This window comes from Mauremys mutica, chromosome 14, assembly GCF_020497125.1.
Source record: "Mauremys mutica isolate MM-2020 ecotype Southern chromosome 14, ASM2049712v1, whole genome shotgun sequence".
Lineage (NCBI taxonomy): Eukaryota > Metazoa > Chordata > Testudines > Geoemydidae > Mauremys > Mauremys mutica.
Window position 1 is genome coordinate 43439730 of NC_059085.1, and position 21928 is coordinate 43461657.

A 21928-nucleotide genomic window follows, 5' to 3' on the forward strand; every position below is an offset into this window, starting at 1 on the left:
ACATGTAATGCAAACTGTCAATCTAGAATTCAAGACTGGCTGCTTGCACATTTTCAAAAGATGTGTTTTTCTCACAGCTTGTAACAAGGTAGGTTGGACTGTTCTAGCACCTTAAGGACATGTGAATTAACACACTAAAACAGTGGAGAAAATATTCTCACTGATTTATCTTTGGGTATCCAGAGCACCAATCCTAATATCTAAACACTGAGGACTGTCTTCCGTACACTGAAATTTTAGAAAAGCTTTCATCAGGCCAAATTCATGGATCTGGCATATGGATTTGTATCATGATCTAAACTCACCTGTAATCTGCAGAGAATATCAGGATTGACTGTCCTGTTATGAACGGAAAACTCTGACTTCTCCAATTGGCCACAGTTGTCCAGCTCTGACCTGGAATTAAGAGAGACTACTGATGACTATCCCTGTTTTATTTATTTATATATATTTTCAGTGACCCTACCTGTAACAAACTGGGAAAAATGTCTGCATTATTTCTCATTAGCATTATGTAAACTTGGTTTCCCTGTTCAATTTTATATTTATGCCTAACTGAATGCATAGAGTAATATGAAAGGCGGCTGTAAAGAGGAGTTGTTAAGGAATCCAGGAAGAGTTAAACAATGACACAGATAAGATAGTCTCTCTGGTACCCACTTCAAACAACAGTGGCTGAGCCATCAATAGAGGGAAGGAGGCTACCTGGCTGGCACCATCCAAATCAGGGGCAGCTCTAGGCACCAGCAAAGTAAGCAGGTACTTAGGGCAGCCCATTTGCAGGGGCGACAGCCCACAGGGATCCAGCCTGGGAGCTGAGAACCAACAGGGGGTCCTGGGAGCTGTAGTTCCTTGGTTAGCTCCCTGCCTATAGAGCCAGCCCTGGAGCAGGGAAAGAACTACATTTCCCAGCATTCCCTTGGCCGCTATCAACAGGAAAGGGAGTATGGTAGCTGAAACCTCATGCTGCAGCTTGCTGTGAATGGAGAGCTCACTGGTAGAGCAGGGTGGCACTGTGAATGGGGAACAAGTGTGCCCAAGGAGTAGAAGGCTTTGGCCCAGATATCCCCTTCAGAAGACATCCCCAGACTGGATTAGGGATACTGGTGTGACCTCACCTTGCAGCCCCCAAAGAAGGAATTGGATGGAGTAAATGGACAGTACCCCTCTCTAGCTGAAGCCTAGCAAGGGAGGTATGTGGATCCCACTAGAATTTAAAATGAAAAGTAAGGGAAGGGAGGCTCTGCTAGGGGACTTCGGCAGCTTTAGATACAGTACCAGGCATATAGGAGGATTTCCACTTCTGAGCCATGGAAGCAGAAATTGACTTTTCCTTTCCAGATTTAGCTAATATTCAGAAAGGGAATCTAGCACCTGCCTTCCAGATTTGAACAGCTCAAAATTCAGGAGTGCTCAAGCTCAGTTTGGGTAGCTGTTACTTCATTTCTCCCAAATCAAATATACTGATCCCCTGTGATTTGCTGTAGAAAAAGTAGGATAAAATTGAGCAAGAAACACTTCCCAGTGGTTTTTAGGTCTGGAATTGCTTTTTTTTGTTTGTTTTATTTGTTTAAAAGGAAGACAGTGATGTTGCATTGGCAAATTCCCCATAGAAACAAAGAGTGGAACAAAAGAATAATAAAGGCACCTCAACTTTTCCTCATTTATGGAGGACAGTCTTATAATATGCATCCAGATATCCTCCAATCACACAAGCTGAAAATTGTTCCACTTTACTGCAGTTCTGTAACCATATGGGAACCAATCCTGTCTGTGTTCTGTGCACATCCAAAATTCCTGCTGAATGACCCGCCCTGGGAGCAAGTTACCAGTGAACCAGGGCTGGGGTGGAAAGAGGGTGCAGGTGGGGGGGCACTGGTGGGGGGAAGCCTAGAGCTGAGGCAGCACGGGGTGTGTGTGGGGGGGAGAGCCCAGGGCTGGGGCGGAAAGAGGGTGCAGGTGGGGGGAGGCCCAGAGCTGGGGCGGCAGGGGGTACAGGAGGGGGGGGAGAGCCCAGGGCTGGGGCAGCAGAGGTGTGTGGGGGAGCCCAGGGCTGGGGTGGGAACGGCCAAAATTTGTTTTGCTTGGGGAGGCAAAAAAACCTAGAGCTGGCCCTGATCCAAATCAGGATGTTTGTCTCTTCCCAAGGCTAGGGCTGAGATCAAAAGATGCTGAGGGGATTTATGAAAAAAAAAAAAAAGGCTTCTGGCAGAAAAAGAGAGGGAAGAAATGGTCAGCTCAGCTGAAGCTGACAGAGGGACAGAGCCAGGAAGCAGCGAGGCTGACACAGATTTATCTGAGAGCCATGGTTTGCAGCAAGCTAGCTGTAACTTAGTGCCCAGAGAGAATGACACACCCCAAGACTAAAGTTATGTCTACCTAGGGGCTTGAGGGGAATGCCAAACAATATGCTTTATGATAGTTAAATCTACTTTTCTCAGTTCTGTGTACTGTTGGAGAAAAACTCAGTTCTCACCGTTTGGTTGGGTGCAGCAGAGTCAGATACTTTATTCTGTTGAGCAGCTACAGCAGGGAGAGAGTGCACTAGGACATAGGGTCTCCCCTTCCTAGACAGGTCTCTCAACAGGTAAACAATTACAGCAGCATTTAATACTTTTGTTACAGACAATAATAAGCAACAGCTGCATTTTGTTTATACATAGATCATCCTGATATCTTGTTTTTCTCACTTAAGAGAATATGAAATGTAGACTCGAGTATCTACACAAGGTCAAAACAACTTCTCACACAGTTCTTTTCCACTCGCCTCACACAATCCTCACTTCTACAAATCTCGCGTTAGTAGGGTTACAGTTAGCCTGACTCTTGCTAACAGAGACTGTCATGCATTAAGATCCCCTACAAATCCCTGTCAGTTCTTTCTCTACTTCCACAGTACCATTTGGGCAAAATAAATCATACTTGGTTTTGGAGAAACTGCTTTAGTGTCACTGCATATTGTTACTGACCACTGGCTACATGGTTGGCAGCCAGAGAGGTGTAACCTGGAGACACAGTGGGACAGTGGTTGGAGTGCAGGATCCCACGCCGAAGAGAAGTGGAGGTGTGGGTCACTTGAAAGGGTGCACTTGGGGGACTGGAAGAGCATCCTACCCAGGGATATGACACTATCATGTGCTGAAGAGACTAGACGAGGTGAATGGCAAGATCCGTGCACAGTACTGAGTGGTGTTCAGTGGGGAAATAGCGAGGGAAGAGGCCCATCTCTTGTACTAAAACTTGAAAGGTTTTCTGCAGCAGCTTTTGGGATTTCCATCTCAGCAATAGTCACAGGAGGGGATTATGCTGGCTGCCACAGAAGTGTCCTCGGATACCCACGATTTAATACTTTGTATTAAGTACTAAGAAACGAGGTACCTCTTACTCAAAAGCAGGGGGGTCAAAGTGTTCAGCTAATCACCCAAACAACTTTAAATGTTTAATTATGAAATGAAGTATTAACATTCATAAGATTTTATAAAATTAGAATTTTTTTTTAAAGTCTTAATGATAGTGCAAACGCATTGTGGTGTACAGGAATGTATGCTCTATTCATATAGACGTATGGAATCACATCATTTGATGGGTGACTTAGGAAGTTAGAATTTAGTTTCTGAGGAAATCAAATACTGGGTAAACATGCACATCTATAGCAATATGAAACGTTTAAACACTTGTGTACACCCCCCCCCATACGCATTATGAAGAAGTGAGTGAGGGGCAACATTCTATGACATTGCTCTGGCTTGAGTCAACAAGACTCAGCTAAAATTAGGTGACTGTGTGTGCATTAAAACCCAACATATAAACCTTTCCTATGGTGTGGGTACAGAGTCAAATGCTGTCTCTACCATTAGTTTCCATTTTCACAGTAAAACTGTCACTGCTGTACAAGCGTATTCATGTGAGATAAAGTACCTTTGGGAGAAATCCAGAATTGTACCAGTAAGAATGCCACATGCCTTTTCCAGGTTTCCATCACAGCCTCCAGAAGCAGAGGATGCTGGAAGATACCACTGGTACAATGCCCAGTAATGGAAGTCCTGCCTGCAATATTGAACAATGGAAGATTGGATTCATATCAAATAATTTTAGTGCTTCCTGTCCATTGTTTTTAAAGAGAACACAGTACACCAAGTCAAATGGAATGGCAGAAAGAAGGTTGCCACACAGACCTGCATATATGATAAATCTATATGAAACTAGAAAGTGATTGCCCTTAAAGGAACAGATTAAAAACTAACAGCTCCCTTGAGGGACTTTTAACAATCCAGAGACGTGATGAGGCTGGGCATATAGTGTTTGCAGGCTTGCCTGTAACAACCATCTCTTGCTTCTGGGCATGGGAAAGTCCTGAGATAGAAAGATGTTCTAGTGAATTCTGTTGAAGTCAACAGTTACCTTGTATAACTTCCTCAAGGAAGCCAAACCCATTGTTTCTAACATACCTTGAGCTCTTGTTTGAGATGTGGTGGGAGGGATAGCTCAGTAGTTTGAGCATTGGTCCGCTAAACCCAGGGTGGTGAGTTCAATCCTTGAGGGGGCCACTTAGGGATCTGGGGCAAAAATCAGCACTTGGTCCTGCTAGTGAAGGCAGGGGGCTGGACTCAATGACCTTGCAAGGTCCCTTCTATACCTATCTCCAATTATTATTATTTATTTTATTAGAAGTTCACGCCCCAACCCAGACAAATTTATTTACATTGCCATCAAACTCGGGGCTTAGGACCTTCTCTATTATTTCTGACTTAACTGGAAATGCATTTCAAACTACTTCCATTTTTACAGGACCATTCTGCACTTACCTTTCAGAAACAGAAAGGATATCCTTCTCAGGCTGGACTTCTAGCTCAAACAACAGCCACTCTCGGAAAGATAACTGGGAAAAATGCAGAGATTCAGCACCAAATAAAAGAAAAGATCAGCAAGGAAACATGACTTCTACAGCTGGGTTACCAAAAGGAGCTCAGCCCCACACACTCCACCCCCTCAACACACACACCAATTGGAATTATCAGTTCCCATTTAGTCTCAAGAACATTTCTGTTCCTGGAGCATTCTCCTAGCAAACCAAGCCACCACTAGTTTCAAAGACTACTAAAAGCACACGTATCTCTAATACTTCTAATGTGCCCATGTTCTCAATATCTAGACACCAGTGTGGAACATATGGCAATATAAATCAAAGGAGAAAATAATTAAAAAACACACACCCCGGAAGTAAGACAGCCTAATCAAACACATTCCATTCAAAGTAAAAGTCAAAATATTATACCTGGAAATGTACTTTACTGTATTGACTGTTTTAACTAATAGAATATGTGAACTAAACCTAACAATACTCTATTAATGGTCTCCCATGACTTCTCTACAAAAATCTTTTAAATGAAAACATCAGATAAAAGAATAACTGTCACATCAGATAAATTCCCAAGATGAGGTGAAGGGAATAAATCTATGAAATGTGTTACCCTGTTTTTTTATTGATACAGGGACAAATATGTGCTGGTGTGCACAAATAATCCATTGTTCATGTGCACTTCAAGGGATTGCATGATTTAAATTGGGTGCCAGGAAAAGTCCATAAGCATTTTTTAAAATTTGGCCCTCTCATAGATCTGTTTCTATAAAAGATTAAACTGTTAGGCATACATCTGAGATATAAATATATTTATTGTACAGTTATAATTAAAAAGCCTCCACAGTACTATTTCTGCATTACCACATTATATCCTACTCTAATTTTTTGTTATCAATTTCTCTAAAAAGCCAAAATGCCTCATGTCTTTTCTCCTAACTGCACCTTATCTGTAGGTTACAGGGATGATGATAATGATAATTCTTAATGCTTAGATCTGGTTGTACACATCTTCAAAGTGTTGTACAAGCACTGACTAAATAATACAGGGAGCAGCTACTGGTGCTAACGAGTAATAATATTGCATCTATGCTGGGAAATCCCAAAGCGCAGATCTGAAGAGTTAGCATTATGGTATGATGATAGGACTATTACCTCGAATGGTTTCTCCTTCAAGAGTTCTTGAAAGCGTGTTTGCTTCCATAAACAGAGGCTGGTTTTCATGTAGTTTACAGAGGGACAGGAGAGGGACCTCCAGGACAATTCAGGTGCTTCCTCCTCATGGCCAATTCCTCGAGCCTCTAAGCTCAGCCGTGGCACAACGTACTGTAACTAAAATAAAGACAGTAGAATTTACATATTGCCATGAATTTAAAAAAAGCTCCTGTGAAGTACCAATTACGTGAAGTAGTGAGTGTGGAAAGAGACAAGGATACTTTACCAAAAATGTATTTTTATTCAATTATTTGGCAAAAATGTGTTTGCTCAAGTGGAAACAAAGTGGAGAGGTCACTAAAAATCGGGCCCTAAAATATGGAGTTCATGAGTCCAGTCCTTAGAATTGGAGCAGTGTGATTGTTACTCTTCTCTCTAATAACCTCCAAAACAGACCAGGATTTAACTTGGTAGAACTAAAATGTCTGTTACATTTGTTTAGCTGTTCCTCATGCTACCCAGCTACTTGACACAAAAATCCCAAACTGTAAAACATATAGGTTGTGTGTGTGGAGGAGAGGAGGATTAGACCAAGAAAATCATGGAATCTGGGACAAAAATGATAAGATGTAATATTAGACTTTTAAACCTTCCAATGCTCTGTAAGGAAACAAGAAAGCAAACAGAGTTGGCTACATACTATTGTACTCCTTATGACATGAATAAGCAGAGAGCTAAGGCAGCTCCCATAAAGGATTCAGGATAAATACTGTAATTAGTACTAATATATTACAGTACGAATACCTGCAACAGAAAGTTCCAGTAGCACTGCCTTTTTAATAAGTGATGGCAATGGATTTTTTTTAATTATTAAAATGGTTACCTTTTTTATAAGGCCAGAGGGAAGCAGCTTGCATAAATCATCATGAGAGAGGGAAGGAAACTTGCACAAAAAATAAGCAATAGCTGCAGTACAAAACCTGAGAGAAGAGAGAAAGAAAGAGCAGTTATTTGGTTTGGGTCATCTGTCATATCTGCCCCATCTTCAGCTGCTGTTGCTTTCCATCCAGGAGAGCCCAGGGCCAAGGAAAAATCAAGGATATCATGCTTCAAAATGGTCTAAATACAAACTGCAGTGATATCCACTCCAACAGTATAATCATATTGGAACATTGTGCGAGCTCTGACAATGGATTTTAAAGAGCAAGGTGATAAAAGTAACTACTAAATCGTTTCAAAAGTTGGCACAGGAAGTCTAGAAAAAGATGAGAATAAAATCACAACATACCTGGGAGAGAGACTGCAGTCCTATTTTGTGCAATTCAGGGCTGACCCAGAGCCACCCTAATTTTTAATATGGGGGTGTAGACTGCAAAGACCACAAGTGCCAAAAAAAAAAAAAAAAAAAAAGCTTCATCTTGATTTAACACCTGGTAGGATTTGGAATTTCCATGGATCACACCTCCATATGGAAAGATGAGGGTGCCAAATTAGATGCAATCCCTGGGCTCCTCCCAAATTTCTTATGCAGCCTACTGGTGGGCAAACTTGGGGCACATCTGGTCTAAAGTTTCTACTTTTAAGTTTCATTTTCAATTAAAAACGTTGTAAACCTAAACACTAACATGTCCAATAACATGCATCCGACGAAGTGGGTATTCACCCATGAAAGCTCATGCTCCAATACGTTTGTTAGTCAATAAGGTGCCACAGAACTCTTTTACAGATCCAGACTAACACGGCTACACCTCTGATGTCCCATAGTGTGAGTGCCACACATTTATAAGAGGGGAATCACCTGCATGATAGTATGTAATGTTCCATATCCCTGCCTGTGCCAAATGCAAGTTATCCCTAGAAACAGGGAAACCTAGTATATGATGAAGGAAGAAACTCACCTCATGCAGAAGGCTAAGGACTCCCCTGTCCTGCACACTAGTAAATGGTTCCAGTACTCAGCAACAGAAAGGCCCTTTGCAGCGGCAACCTTGGAGCCAATGTTCACTTCAGGAATCAAAAATTTGGATTCATTTAAATGAATCATAAAGGCAGCTAGTCCTAAAACATGAGCATCATTTAGGGAAGGACCCTGCAGCCAAACAAATAAATAGCTAGATGAAAAGATACACAGCATTTGTAACAAAGCAGCAAGTCTCAACTAAACCTCAAACTAATCAAGGGGCAGAATACTGCAACTATCCAGTGACTAATTCAGTGTAAAGAGCAATTTAGCAGATAGAAGGCACCAATTAAATTGGACAACTTCCTCCTTGTCTGGAATTCTGAAGTTGTTTCTGGTTAGCTTCTACAGCAGAAATAAAGATAATTCTACAACTGTAACCTGGCGTAACTAATTATACCCTTGTAGAATTTTGAAGGCCAATGGCTTTTCAGATCCATGGTATTTAGATTAATTTATCAGCCTTATAACTTAATCCTTTCAGTACAACAGAGTGAAGAGCACAAAACCAAGGAAACACTAAAAAAAAATAAAATAAAATAAAAACAATGAACACATAAGGCATAGCTCTGGATCTTGCACCTAGGTATTTAGAACGACTCAGGGTCTCAACTGTCTCTTAAAAGCTGACTAAGGCTGGTAACAGTGGTGGATGTGCAGTTCCGCACCAGGTGCTACATCACAACCACTTTACATCACTCCAGCACAGGGCCTTTAACAGCTCCTGGGGAAATATAGCCATTCTAAAACATAGAACATATGGAAACATAAAAGCATCTATACACAGTTCTGTGCTGCCTCCCCCATGCAGCTTGTAGCATAGGGGATTGCCAGGACAGGAAGGAATGTTTTAACATACAAAATGGCCTGCACTGATCTGGAATCCAGGACACACAAATATAGTATAAAGTCATCTTCTGTGTTGTGCCTCCTCACAGATGCAACACAGAATCTAGCTGCAGAACTGAGAGCTGTGGTCTGAAAAATTACTAGGCATGTAATACTGCTTGGACCAGTTCAGACTGTAAATTAGAGGGGGCAAAAATGGTCTTGAAGCTGATACAGCATTTACTCAGTATATCTAATGCACAAGAGCTCCTTTTAATTCAACGTCAGTGCCTCCCCCTTATACATTAAATGCATAAGTCTCTGCTAATAAGGCTGTATAGTTAAAAATTAAGAAGTCTGAAAATACAAGAGTTAATCTGACCATATTACACCTTTTCTGCTTATGTACATTAAAAGTCTGTATATTTCAGTTCATGTTAAATGTGCATCATAAAGGAGCAACATGGCCAAGTTAACATTGCTGCAGGATCACTATTGTTTGCATTTTCTGAGACCAGGTTTGAAAAGTTTGATAAAAATGAGAACTCTTGGAAGAGTACAAGCTAGTGAAATCCCTCCATCGTAGAGTACAGTACAGACAGGTACTCAGTGTACATGTGGAGAGATGAGGCCAAAGGAGCCCTTATCACATGGTTACCATCAATTTCTTTATGTTGGGAAACTAACCTGATGATAAATAAGCTGACAGAGCCTAGTCAACAGGGCAGGTAAGAGATGCCTGTGTCCACAAATCATCTTCACAAACAGACACAAACAGAGCCCCTGCCTACAGAAGACACAAGCCATGTGATCAAGTTACTGCCAAAGATCACCGTTATCCTTAATATAGAAGAGGGTTTTAATAATGGTTAAACAGAATTCATCTGAAGCACCTTTGAGTGTAAATGCATCACAACTATCACTCCAGCAATATAATCAATTCAGCACCATAATAATTGCTATTTATATATCACCATATGTGCATGGCACTATATGACGTGTAAAATCAGAAGGTCCCAGCCTCAAGTAGCTTACAATCTAGTCAAAGAAGAGTTTTCGAGAGAGATCTGGAGAAGAGGAAGGTTGCTGAGGGGCACAGAAAGGAGTCTTCTTTCAGGGTAGTTATTTAAACTGTGGTGAGAAAACTGTTCAGTACTGCCATGCTGCCAAAAGCACACCCCATTTAGGTTACAGGATTGTAGACAGCTTGGAAGTTGCCAGTGAAGTTACTTTTTAGGGAACTATTTTGACGATAACATTTACAAAATATTTGCCAACACACACACACGAAACACCACATTCTTCTTCCAAAGAGGAACTTCTGGTAAAGCCCAGTGAAAGTCTAGTCATACTCTCACTGTTTCCATTTGTCAGTACAAATGTATTTAATTTCTGAAATAAAGTGAGGCATGCACAGGTTTAAGACCAAAGTGAAAAGATAAAATGCTTCATTCTTCTCTTGATCTTGTGTCTTCAGCAGTAAGCTTTGTGCTTCATCCATTTAATGTTGGAGATGGCCCTAAGGCTAATGGCAGGGGCGCCTAGACCCAGAACAGCACTGGATGTACCAAAAATAACCCAGAAGACACTTTGCCTTTGTACATAAAACATTAAAGAAAAATATTCTTCTTGTGGTCTAATTTGTTTCAACAACAAAAAAAAAGTGCTAAAAATAATCAGAAACTTTGCTCCAGTGTCCTGTCTTAATAATCCCATCCTTAGAAACAACATGGTGTTAGTATTACAAAAAGGCAGTATTAGACAGAGGGATATTTTAAAAGGTCTGTCACATAGTGGGCAGCTTATTTCAAGGAGACTCAATGATAGTGGGAGAGCACATGGTATTTCTACTCTCATCTATTAGTTTTTGCATCACAGCGGCTCAGGATAAAAGTGCCTGAAAATGTCAGTATGCTATATCCCGCACCATCAACAAGGGGGTCTTCACAGACCCTTGCACAGTGCAGCTATTATGGGGCACTAAGCAGTTTTGACCTGCCTGCATGTATAGTAGGCACCTTACCTGTCAGGAGGATTAAAATAGGAAGCAGCTATTAGATTCTGGCAAAAGGATGTCAGTAAAAGATCAATGACCTGGAACAAAAGACAATTAATTTCTACTTTGTGGAGTTTGTGTCTAGATTTAGTTTTAGAATATGTATTTTTTATATATATAATACATATACATACACACAATTACCCAACACAATCTTAAAGAAAATATGTTAATGTTTATAATGGGTACACCAGATCACTGGTGCCAAGAAACTGAAATTAAAATCTTGTGTTATAAACCCAGGAATGTTTTATATCGCCCAATTAACATCCAGACATATTGTGATGTTAACGTGAACTGTGATTGTACAGATCATTGTTGCAACCAAGGTCCTATAGTTGCACCAAATCTTGTACAAAAGGGGTCAAGTGAGGTGTCTATGAAAAGGTTGTAATTTGCTGGTTATAATTTTGCTGTCTGTATGTGTGTATCATTTTTGTATTTGAAGTTATGAATATTGCCTATGTACTTGTATCTCAATGTGTTTGATTCTAAGTAGCATCAGTGAAGCATTTGGTCAGCTTCTTGAGAATGGGCACTTACTCAGAATAGTCCTATCAGGAAACAAACACTCAACTGACAATGGACCTTGGGAGACTCCAATCCACATCTGAGGAGCCTTCCTGGGAGCGTTCACGTGAGCAATGGCTGCCGCCTGCAAACTGAGTCATGCATGAACATGCGACTTGCCCATGAGACTCCAAACTCCACCTTGCTGCTGTGATTTTCCACAGTAAGAACAAAAGGGGTCCTTCCACATGGCAGAGAATATAAGAGGCCCTGGAAACCCCTCCATTTTGTCTTCAATCCTGCTTCTGACCTCTGGAGGAACTGTGCTTGAAACTGAAGCTCCAACCAAAAGGACTGAGCGATCCATCCAAGCTGTGATGTTTGTACTCCAGAGACTTGATTGGTTTAAATCAGCAGTAATCCCATCAAGCCTGAACTAAGAACTTTGCAATTGTTGTATGTATTTGATTCCATGTTAACCAATTTTAACTCATCTATATTTTTTTTCTTTTTATGAATAAACCTTTAGATTCGAAAGGATTGGCAACAGCGTAATTTGTGGGTAAGATCTAACTGGTATATTGACCTGGGTCTGGGACTTGGTCCTTTGGGATCGGGAGAACCTTTTTTCTTTTACTGGGGTATTGGTTTTCATAACCATTCATCCCCATAAGGGCTAGAGCTAGTGGTGATACGTACTGGGAAACGGGAGCGTCTGAGGAAATTGCTTGTATGACTTCTGGTTAGCCAGTGGGGTAAAACCGAAGTCCTCTCTGGCTGGCTGGCTTGGTGTGCCTTAGTAGTGAAGGACCCCCAGCCTTGGGCTGTGACTGCCCTGCTCTAAGTAATTTGTCCTGAATTGATACTCTCAGTAGTGTCCCACCAAAGGCCACTTTGTTACATATATGTCTTGTAAAGGAAGCTTATCTAATCTGAAAGATTTATATAGCATACAGTACACCCCTAGGTCTCTTCATCAGACAGCCAAAGATTTCTGAAAGGCTAAATATAAGTTTATATTCTCTGTAGAGCAATGCAAGAGGCACAGATTGGAAATAAATTTACTGCTCTTCATAGACAAGGAAGCTTTTGACAAGCACTGTACATGTATTTACATTTAGTCAATCAACCCCATTTGCTTATTGTTTCAGGCTCTACAATACTCACACACTGATCCTGCTGTTCAAGTTTTGGGGCACAAATGTTAAGTTGGATCCGAGAATTGAAGGATGCAGCTTCATTTTCATTATGACTGTGTCCCAGGACAGTCATCAGTCTCTCAGAGATCTGTGCAATCTGGGCTGGCACAGCTGCAGGAAAGAGCAGTGTGAGAAGAAGAGAACAAGAGTGGGCAAGTGTGAAGGTAGGAAAGGAGCTGGAATTAAGAGAACACACCCATTTCCAAGGCTGATGGATGTCAATTTTAATGTAAGAGGGAGAGGAAGGCGTGTATGCCCCATTCACTGCCTTTAAAATTCACACCAGACACTCTAAAATCCTGAAAAGCAGCAAAAGAGATTTTCCCTCCTGATGTGCTCAAAAAGCAGAATACATTACATCTTTTGGCTTGGAACCATGCAAAATGGCTGCCTAGAATGAAGGAGTGGATGAAACTCCTGCATTTCCAGCTCAGACCAACGTGTTACATGTTACTGCCTTGCAGTGCATCTCCTTGGTATCACTCCAGGAGTTTCAAGCCTCAAGTATATGGAAATGATTAAGCCTCAGAATATTCCCTGCTGAGGGACAGGGAAAGATAAGTCACTTTGTCATTATCTAAAGGCCTCTGTCACAAAAGCAGAGAGCTTCCCATCCTCTTCAAAACAAACTCAAATGTTCCTGCCAACCTGCTTGTAGAGTGCTGGGCATATTTACATCTTTAGGAATAAATTACTATGTTGTTTAGGGTGTTAAATACTGAATCCCAAATTTTTAAACAATCTGAAAACTTTATGTATTCTTCTCCAAATCACTACGTTTTATTTTATATATTATGTTTCAGCAGGTGCATCTTCTTTCATTTGCTAGGATGATAGATTTCACCATACATAAAAACTTGACCAGTGCATCCATCCTGACTGCCATTTAGAATTGCTTTCATAAAATGTATTTCATAGTTTAAGGTATCTCAAAGCACTTTAGATAGTAGCACAAGGGTAGTAACTGTGCAAGCAATAGAGCATCCACTAGACATTCCGTAATAGTTCACACAGTGCTAAGTACATTATAACTTACCGTATATACTCGTTCATAAGCTGAAATTTTTTAGTAAAAAAGGGAAGCACCAGAGACGGGGGTCGGCTTATGAACGGGTATAGAAATGGAGAGGTGGGATGCAGCCCCTCCCCCGCAACAGAGGGAGCAAGGAGAGGCAGCATAGCCAGCAGAGACAGAAGGGAAGAGGCAGGGCCCGCCGGAGCAGGCCGTGGCCGCGCCGCCCCCGGCCCGCCGGAGCAGGCCGCAGCCAGGTCAGAGACATCCTACCCTGGCCTTCCCCAGATAAGGTGGGAAGGGATGGGATGGGGAGAGTGCGGGGGTGCTAGGCTAGGGGTAGCGTCATGTGGGAGGTGGTCACAGGGGTTACTCCCCTGACTCCCAGCTTCTCCCCCAAAAAAAGTTCCCCCCCAGTTGCTGTCTCAGCCCGTCAGGGTAAGCAGCTGGCGTGCCAGGACACTTTGTTTACTTAGGTTTACCTCCGTGCCTGCGAACGCTCAAGGTAAACAAACCATCTCGGACCACCAGCGGATTATCCTGATGGCCCAGGAGCCAAAGTTTGCTGACCCCTGAATTATAGGGTCAGCTTATGAATGGGTTATGAAAATTTTCCATTTTTACTTATCCATGTGGGGGGAGGGGGAGGTTGGCTTACAAACGAACCGGCTTATGAGCGAGTACATACGGTACTTTATTGATCAGAAGAACATTAGTCAGAACACAATAATTATCAGGGTTTTTTTGGTCTTTTTTTAAATTAATGGGATCTTTAACTCCCATCAGAGACTTATGACAAGAACCATATTTCATCTTCCATGAGAGGAAGAGTATCCCAATGGCAGCTCCCTTGTCTCCAATAACGGAACTGCCTAACAGCTTTCATGAGCACAAGTGCAGGAGTGGGGGTGGGCCCCCCAACCTTTTGACAGGGATGAGTGAGTTGTCTAGGCATCTTTACTGACTTATTCTTTTAACTGTCAAACTAATTAGGCACTCAAACATCAGACCTTAAGAAATTATATATAATTAAGAATTAGAGGTTACAGTCTTCAACCACCTTTGGCATGAAGCATACCACTGCTGTTTCTGCTAGCATTAGCCACTTTAAAATAAAGTTCATACAAGGCCACTATAAGAAAGTAATTGCTACATGCCTCCCTACATACCATCATGTTTGCTTTGGTCTGTGATCAGCATCATCAGTTCATCCAGTTCAGCCTTCAGCTGTTCAACAGGCTCTTTGAGATGGTCAGTCTCTAATTCTATTGATCCATCTATATAAATAGAAAAAAGAGAGATGCTCTATATTATTGATGTTTGTATCAGAATACTAGAAATATAGGGCTGAAAGAGACCCCAAGAGGTTATCTAATCCATCCCCCAACACTGAGACAGTCAAGTATACCTAGACCATCCCTGATAGATGTTTGTTCAATCTGTTCTTAAAACCCTCCAAATGACAGGGAATCCCCAGCCTCACTCAGTAACCTATATTCTAGTACTTAGTTTTCCTAAATCTAACTAAAATTTCCCTTGCAGCAGATTAAGCCCATTGCTTCTTGTCCTACTTTTAGTGGGCATGGAAAACAATTGATCACAGTCCTCTTTATAACAGTCCTTAACGTATCTGAAGACTCATCAGATCCTTTCAATCTTCTTTTCTTGAAACTAAACATACCCAGGTTTTTTAATCCTTTCCTCATAGGTCAGGTTTTCTAAACCTTTTATCATTGTGTTGCTCTCCTCCACACTCCCTCCAATTTGTCCACATCTCTGAAAGCGTGGCACCCAAAACTGGACACAGTACTCCCGCTGAGGCCTCACCAGAGTTGAGAGAGTGGAACAACCACTTTAAACACAGAAAACAAAGCAGTGATTCACTGATCTCTACTTAGGGTTAATGTGAAAGCAGAATTCACTTTGGGATATAAAATAGTATCCAAAGAACATGGATATGCCACAATGCACAGAATCATTTTTATCCTCAAAATCATTTACTCCTGGGGGAATTCTGCACTACTGAACGCACATAATCAGCCGCACATATTTTTATTTTTTTGTGCAGAAAAAAGCTTCTGCTGAAAAGTTGCTGCAGTTCTGCCTTTTGCCCAACAGAGGGTGCTGTGGCAAGAGAGCACAGCCGCCACTCCCAGCCGCCACTCCCAGCCAACTAGAGAAGAGAAAGAGCCTGTCATGCAGAAGACCAGGGCTTAGGTTCTCATTCTGCAGGCTAGTGGGGACTATGCGTTACTCAGGGCTGAGAGCACTTAGTCTCTGAAGAAGAGATGAAGACACTATGGTAATAGCGGTTTACAGAAGCACATACATGGCTCTGTAGAAGACGTTCTCAATCACAGCAAGTGTTCATAGAGTTGGCAAGGAATTAAAAATGGTGGCAAGAGTAAGGAGGTAAAGAAATCCAATAACGTATTTCTACCTCAGCTCCTTAACCTTAATTCCTGCTCCTGTACACAACATGGGTCTTGCCTCCCCACCCCCGGCCCCCAAAGGGTAGCAGAAATTCAACTGCCTGCTTGCTAAATATGACCTAGCACTTAGATGTAGTTTTGGAATTTCCATTTTAGCAACTGACTCTCTGTCTGCCACAAGTGTGCTTCATTCACTGCAGACGGTTCTATGCTCTCACATTCCAAGAGCCAATACCTGACTGAGTTTGGATCAATCCTATAGCAATAAAATTACCAGGCTCAGCCAAAAAGGCACTTAATATAGTTGCTTTCTTGAGGCTCCACAACTCATAGACTCAGACTTTAAGGTCAGAAGGGACCATTATGATCATCTAGTCTGACCTCCTGCACAATGCAGGCCACAGAATCCCATCCATCCACTTCTATAACAAACCCCTAGCCTATGTCTGAGTTATCGAAGTCCCCAAATTGCGGTTTGAAGACCTCAAGCTGCAGAGAATCCTCTAGAAAGTGACCTGTGCCCCATGCTGCAGAGGAAGGAGAAAAACCTCCAGGGCCTCTGCCAATCTGCTCTGGAGGAAAATTCCTTCCCGACCCCAAATATGGCGATCAGTTAAACCCTGAGCATGTGAGCAAGACTCACCAGCCAGCACCCAGGAAAGAATTCTCTGTAGTAACTCAGATCCCAACCCATCTAACATTCCATCACAGACCACTGGGCATACTTACCAGCTGATAATCAAAGATCAATTGCCAAATTAATTGCCAAAATTAGGCTATCCCATCATACCATCCCCTCCATAAATTTATCAAGCTTAGTCTTAAAGCCAGATATGTCTTTTGCCCCCACTACTCCCCTTGGAAGGCTGTTCCAGAACTTCACTCCTCTAATGGTTAGAAACCTTCGTCTAATTTCAAGTCTAAACTTCCTAGTGTCCAGTTTATATCCATTTGTTCTTGAGTCCACATTGTTACTAAGCTTAAATAATTCCTCTCCCTCCCTAATATTAATCCCTCTGATATATTTATAAAGAGCAATCATATCCCCCCATAACCTTCTTTTGGTTAGGCTAAACAAGCCAAGCTCTTTCAGTCTCCTTTCTTAAGACAGGTTTTCCATTCCTCGGATCATCCCAGTAGCCCGTCTCTGAACCTGTTCCAGTTTGAATTCATCCTTCTTAAACATGGGAGACCAGAACTGCACACAGTATTCCAGATGAAGTCTCACCAGTGCCTTGTATAGCGGTACAACATGGAACTCCAGTCTATCACCACAAAGACAGCTGATAAAGTTTAATTTAGATGGGGAAAAAAAATTCTCTTGATGACAGAAAATGATTTGCAGTAGAAACTGTAACAATACACATACCTCTCTGCAGACTCTTCCATTTGCAAAGTGACAGCCACCAAATTTTTAAATGTGATATCTAAAGAGTAATACACCTCCACCCCAATATAACGCGACTCGATAACACGAATTCGGATATAACACGGTAAAGCAGCGCTCCGGGAGGGGGGGGGGGGAGAAGGGCAGCAGGGCTGCACGCTCCAGCAGATCAAAGCAAGTTCGATATAATGCGGTTTCACCTATAATGCAGTAAGATTTTTTGGCCTCCGAGGACAGCGTTATATCGGGGTAGAGGCATATGTGCAATTGTGTTCTTGTTGTTCGTCCGAGTTCAAAGATGACCACGACATCACTGATTGGTTTGGTTTCTGTGAACATGTGAGTAGCTGATCAGGCCAATTTGAGCTTTGAACTGTCTATGGCAAACTGAGCAAGAGATGCCATTATGGGTTACTTGATTAACAGCAGACATGCTGCTGTTGAGATTTACACTGCTGGCGTGTCTGCTCTGCCTCAGTGGTTCTCTTCTGCTCACAGACTGTAGCTCCAGTATGGATGAGACTTCGCCAGGTAGAATGATCATGAGTGAGATCTTCTCAAATATCTGGGTCAATGTCTAAATGTCGAGTCTGAAACATTTCTGTTGGCTTCCCTGAGCGTGCTTTCCCTCCTTTAACTCACCCTAAAAGATCTTCTTTGGCAGTTGTAAAAGCAGCAAAGAGTCCTGTGGCACCTTATAGACTAACAGACGTATCGGAGCATGAGCTTTCGTGGGTGAATACCCACTTCATCCGACGAAGTGGGTATTCACCCACGAAAGCTCATACTCCAATACGTCTGTTAGTCTATAAGGTGCCACAGGACTCTTTGCTGCTTTTACAGATCCAGACTAACACAGCTCCCCCTCTGATCTTTGGCAGTTGTTCATCTGACATTCTGGTGACATGGCTTGCCCCTCTCATCTGTGATTTCATCAAGAGAATGGATGCTTGGAATACCTGCCCACATGAGAACCTCAATATCTGGAATCTTGTCTTGCCATCTTATCCTTATCAATATCCTCAGACAGCCCATGTGAAAGTGAGTCAGTTTCATAACATGGCATTTGTACACTGTCCACATTTTGCATGCATACACCATAGTTGGCAAAATGATGGCTTTGTAGACTTCAGTTTTGTTTGTTGACTAATGCCTCTGCGCTCCCACACATTTGCATGTAGTTGGCCAAAGGCCAACACTTGCTTTAGCAATTCTGGCATTGGTTTCATCATCAATGTGAATTGCACATGACAGTGTACTGCTAAGATAGGTGAACTAGTCCCTGCCTGGAGGGTTTGGCCATTCACTGTGATAGTAGCTCTATGTAAGGTTTTCCTGGCACAGGCTGGTACATCATTTCTGAGAGACCAAAATTATCACAAGCTGAAGAGAGAAAGTTTATACTCTGCTGCATGTCAGACTCAGATTTGGCAGTCAGGGAACAGTCATCAGCTAACAGAAGATCACAAATTATCACTTCCTGTATCTTTGTCTTTATCTGTAGTCTCCTCAAATTGAAAATTTGCCATCTGTCCGGTATCTGATGCCAATACCAGTGTCACAGTCACAAAAGTCATCTGTAAGCACAGCAGAAAATGTCATACTGAAGAGGACTGGGGTCAACACACAGCCCTGCTTGACTCCATTGATGACTGGGAATGGTTCAGATGTTTCATCATCATCCATAACGCAAAGGACCATGCCATCATGCAATTCCCAAACCACCGTGATGAATTTCTCTGGGCAAATGAATTTTGCCATGATCTTCCACAGGCCCTCCCAACTGATTATAGCAAATGCTTTTTTCAGGTCAATGAAAGTCATACACAGGTTAGAGTTCTGTTTGTGGCATTTCTCCTGAAGTTGATGACCTGCAAACACCATATCTATGATCTTGCATCCTTTCCTGAAGCCACACGGTCTCTCAGGAAGAAGTCCTTATCCAATGTGTTGCACAAGGCAATTCAGCAGGTACCCTAAACATTGTCTGTTTCACCTTAACCCTGGTCAGAATACTATGGCTGATGGGGATCCTGCTACAGCAGTCGAAAAAAATCACACAAAAAGACAAATACAAATAAGACAAAGGTGACACCACCCACCATCAGTGTTTGGAATGTGAACACATTAATGGACTGCACAACAGCAGCTAGACCAGAGAGAACAGCTCTAGTTGGTAGAGAACTGGCCAGATGTAACATCCAGATAGCGTCCCTGAGTGAAACCCGCCTAGCTAAAGAACAACGTACTGAAAAAGGAGCCAGTTACACCTTCTTCTGGAGTGGCATAGCAAAGAAGATGAACATGAAGCTGGGGTTGGTTTGCCATCAAATACAGCTAGTAAGCAAGCTTACGAATTTCCCAAAGGGTGTGAATGCTAGATTCATGCTAATGAGACTCCCACTGTTTGGGAAAAGATGTGCAACTATCATCAGCGCCTATGCACACACCATGACTGACCCAGATTTGATCAAGGATAAATTTTACGAAGACCTGGGGTTGCTCATTGAAGAAGTGCCAAAGGCAGACAAGCTCATCATTCTTGGTGACTTCAATGCTAGAGTTGGCGCAGATTATCAGGCATGGCCAGGTATCACTGGGGGAAAAAAATGGCCTTGGGAAATGCAACAGCAACGGGCTCCTCTTACTGAGGAAAATGTGCGGAACATGACTTCTTCATCACCAACACAGTCTTCTACCTGTCAAACTGTGACAAGATGTCTTGGATTCATCTGCGCTTCAAGCACTAGTATCATATTAACTAGGTCTAGGTTGGATATTAGGAAACACTATTTCACTAGGAGGGTGGTGAAACACTGGAATGGGTTGCCTAGGGAGGTGGTGGGATCTCCATCCTTAGAGGTTTTTAAAGCCCGGCTTGACAAAGCCCTGGCTGGGATGATTTAGTTGGGGATTGGTCCTGCTTTGAGCAGGGGTTTGGACTAGCTGACCTCCCAAAGTCTCTTCCAACCCTAATATTCTATGATTCTATGTCATCATCAGGAGAAGAGACTGACAGGATGTTAGAGTGAGAAGTGCAGAATGCTGGACTGATCAAAGGCTTATAGTCTCCAAGCTGAATATCCAGATACATCCTAGTGCAGAGGTAGGCAACCTATGGCACAGGTGCCGAAGGCAGCACATGAGCTGATTTTCAGTGGCACTCACACTGCCCGGGTCCTGGCCACCAGTCCAGGGGGCTCTGCATTTTAATTTACTTTTAAATGAAGCTTCTTAAACATTTTAAAAGCCTTATTTATTTTACATACAACAATAGTTTAGTTACGTATTATAGACTTATAGAAAGACCTTCTAAAAAGGTTAAAATGTATGACTGGCACGCAAAACCTTAAATTAGAGTGAATAAATGAAGATTCGGCACACCACTTCTGAACGGTTGCTGATCTCTGTCCTAGTGGAAGACCACAAGGTAAAAAAAGCACCCGAAAAGCTTAATGTCTCCAAATTAAAACAGGAGAATGTGAAACAGGCTTTTGCTGAAGGAGGTGGTTTTGGAATTAATTGATAAACTCAACATTAACAAATCACTGGGACCCAAAGGCAGTCACCCAAGAGTTCTGAAAGAACTCAAATGTGAAGTTGCGGAACTATTAACTAAGGTTTGTAACCCGTCCTTTAAATCGGCGTTGGTACCCAATGACTGAAAGTTAGCTAATGTAACGCCAATATTTTAAAAGGGCTCTAGGGGTGATCCCGGCAATTACAGACCGGTAAGTCTAACGTCGGTACCGGGCAAATTAGTCGAAACAATAGTTAAACATAAAATTGTCAGACACATAGAAAAACAAACTGTTGAGCAATCGTCAACATGGTTTCTGTAAAGGGAAATCGTGTCTTACTAATCTATTAGAGTTCTTTGAAGGGGTCAAACAAACACGTGGACAAGGGGGAAATCCAGTGGACATAGTGTACTTAAATTTCCAGAAAGCCTTTGACAAGGTCCCTCACAAAGGCTCTTACGTAAATTAAGCTGTCATGGGATAAAAGGGAAGGTCCTTTCATGGACTGAGAACTGGTTAAAAGACAGGGAACAAAGGGTAGGAATTAATGGTAAATTCTCAGAATGGAGAGGGGTAACTAGTGGTGTTCCCCAAGGGTCAGTCCTAGGATCAATCCTATTCAATTTATTCATAAATGATCTGGAGAAAGGGGTAAACAGTGAGGTGGCAAAGTTTGCAGATGATACTAAACTGCTCAAGACAGTTAAGACCAAAGCAGATTGTGAAGAACTTCAAAAAGATCTCACAAAACTAAGTGATTGGGCAACAAAATGGCAAATGAAATTTAATGTGGATAAATGTAAAGTAATGCACATGGAGAAAAATAACCCCAACTATACATACAATATGATGGGGGCTAATTTAGCTACAACGAGTCAGGAGAGAGATCTTGGAGTCATCGTGGATAGTTCTCTAAAGATGTCCACGCAGTGTGCAGAGGCGGTCAAAAAAGCAAACAGGATGTTAGGAATCATTAAAAAGGGGATAGAGAATAAGACTGAGAATATATT

General features: G+C 42.1%; 1 protein-coding gene across 4 annotated transcripts in view; it reads right to left on the reverse strand.

Annotated features, from left to right (window-relative positions):
- Positions 1-21928, reverse strand: part of FANCA (FA complementation group A) — a 66717-nt gene that overhangs the window by 16471 nt on the left and 28318 nt on the right. For all 4 annotated transcript variants that reach the window (XM_044987242.1, XM_044987246.1, XM_044987243.1 and 1 more), the window contains exons 22-31: positions 14748-14855; positions 12535-12677; positions 10825-10895; positions 9489-9588; positions 7912-8102; positions 6897-6993; positions 6014-6190; positions 4806-4879; positions 3919-4047; positions 306-396 (exon numbers count right to left, since the gene is read on the reverse strand). In XM_044987242.1, coding sequence (XP_044843177.1) covers positions 306-396; positions 3919-4047; positions 4806-4879; positions 6014-6190; positions 6897-6993; positions 7912-8102; positions 9489-9588; positions 10825-10895; positions 12535-12677; positions 14748-14855 — 1181 coding nt within the window. The remainder of the gene's footprint in view (positions 1-305; positions 397-3918; positions 4048-4805; positions 4880-6013; positions 6191-6896; positions 6994-7911; positions 8103-9488; positions 9589-10824; positions 10896-12534; positions 12678-14747; positions 14856-21928) is intronic.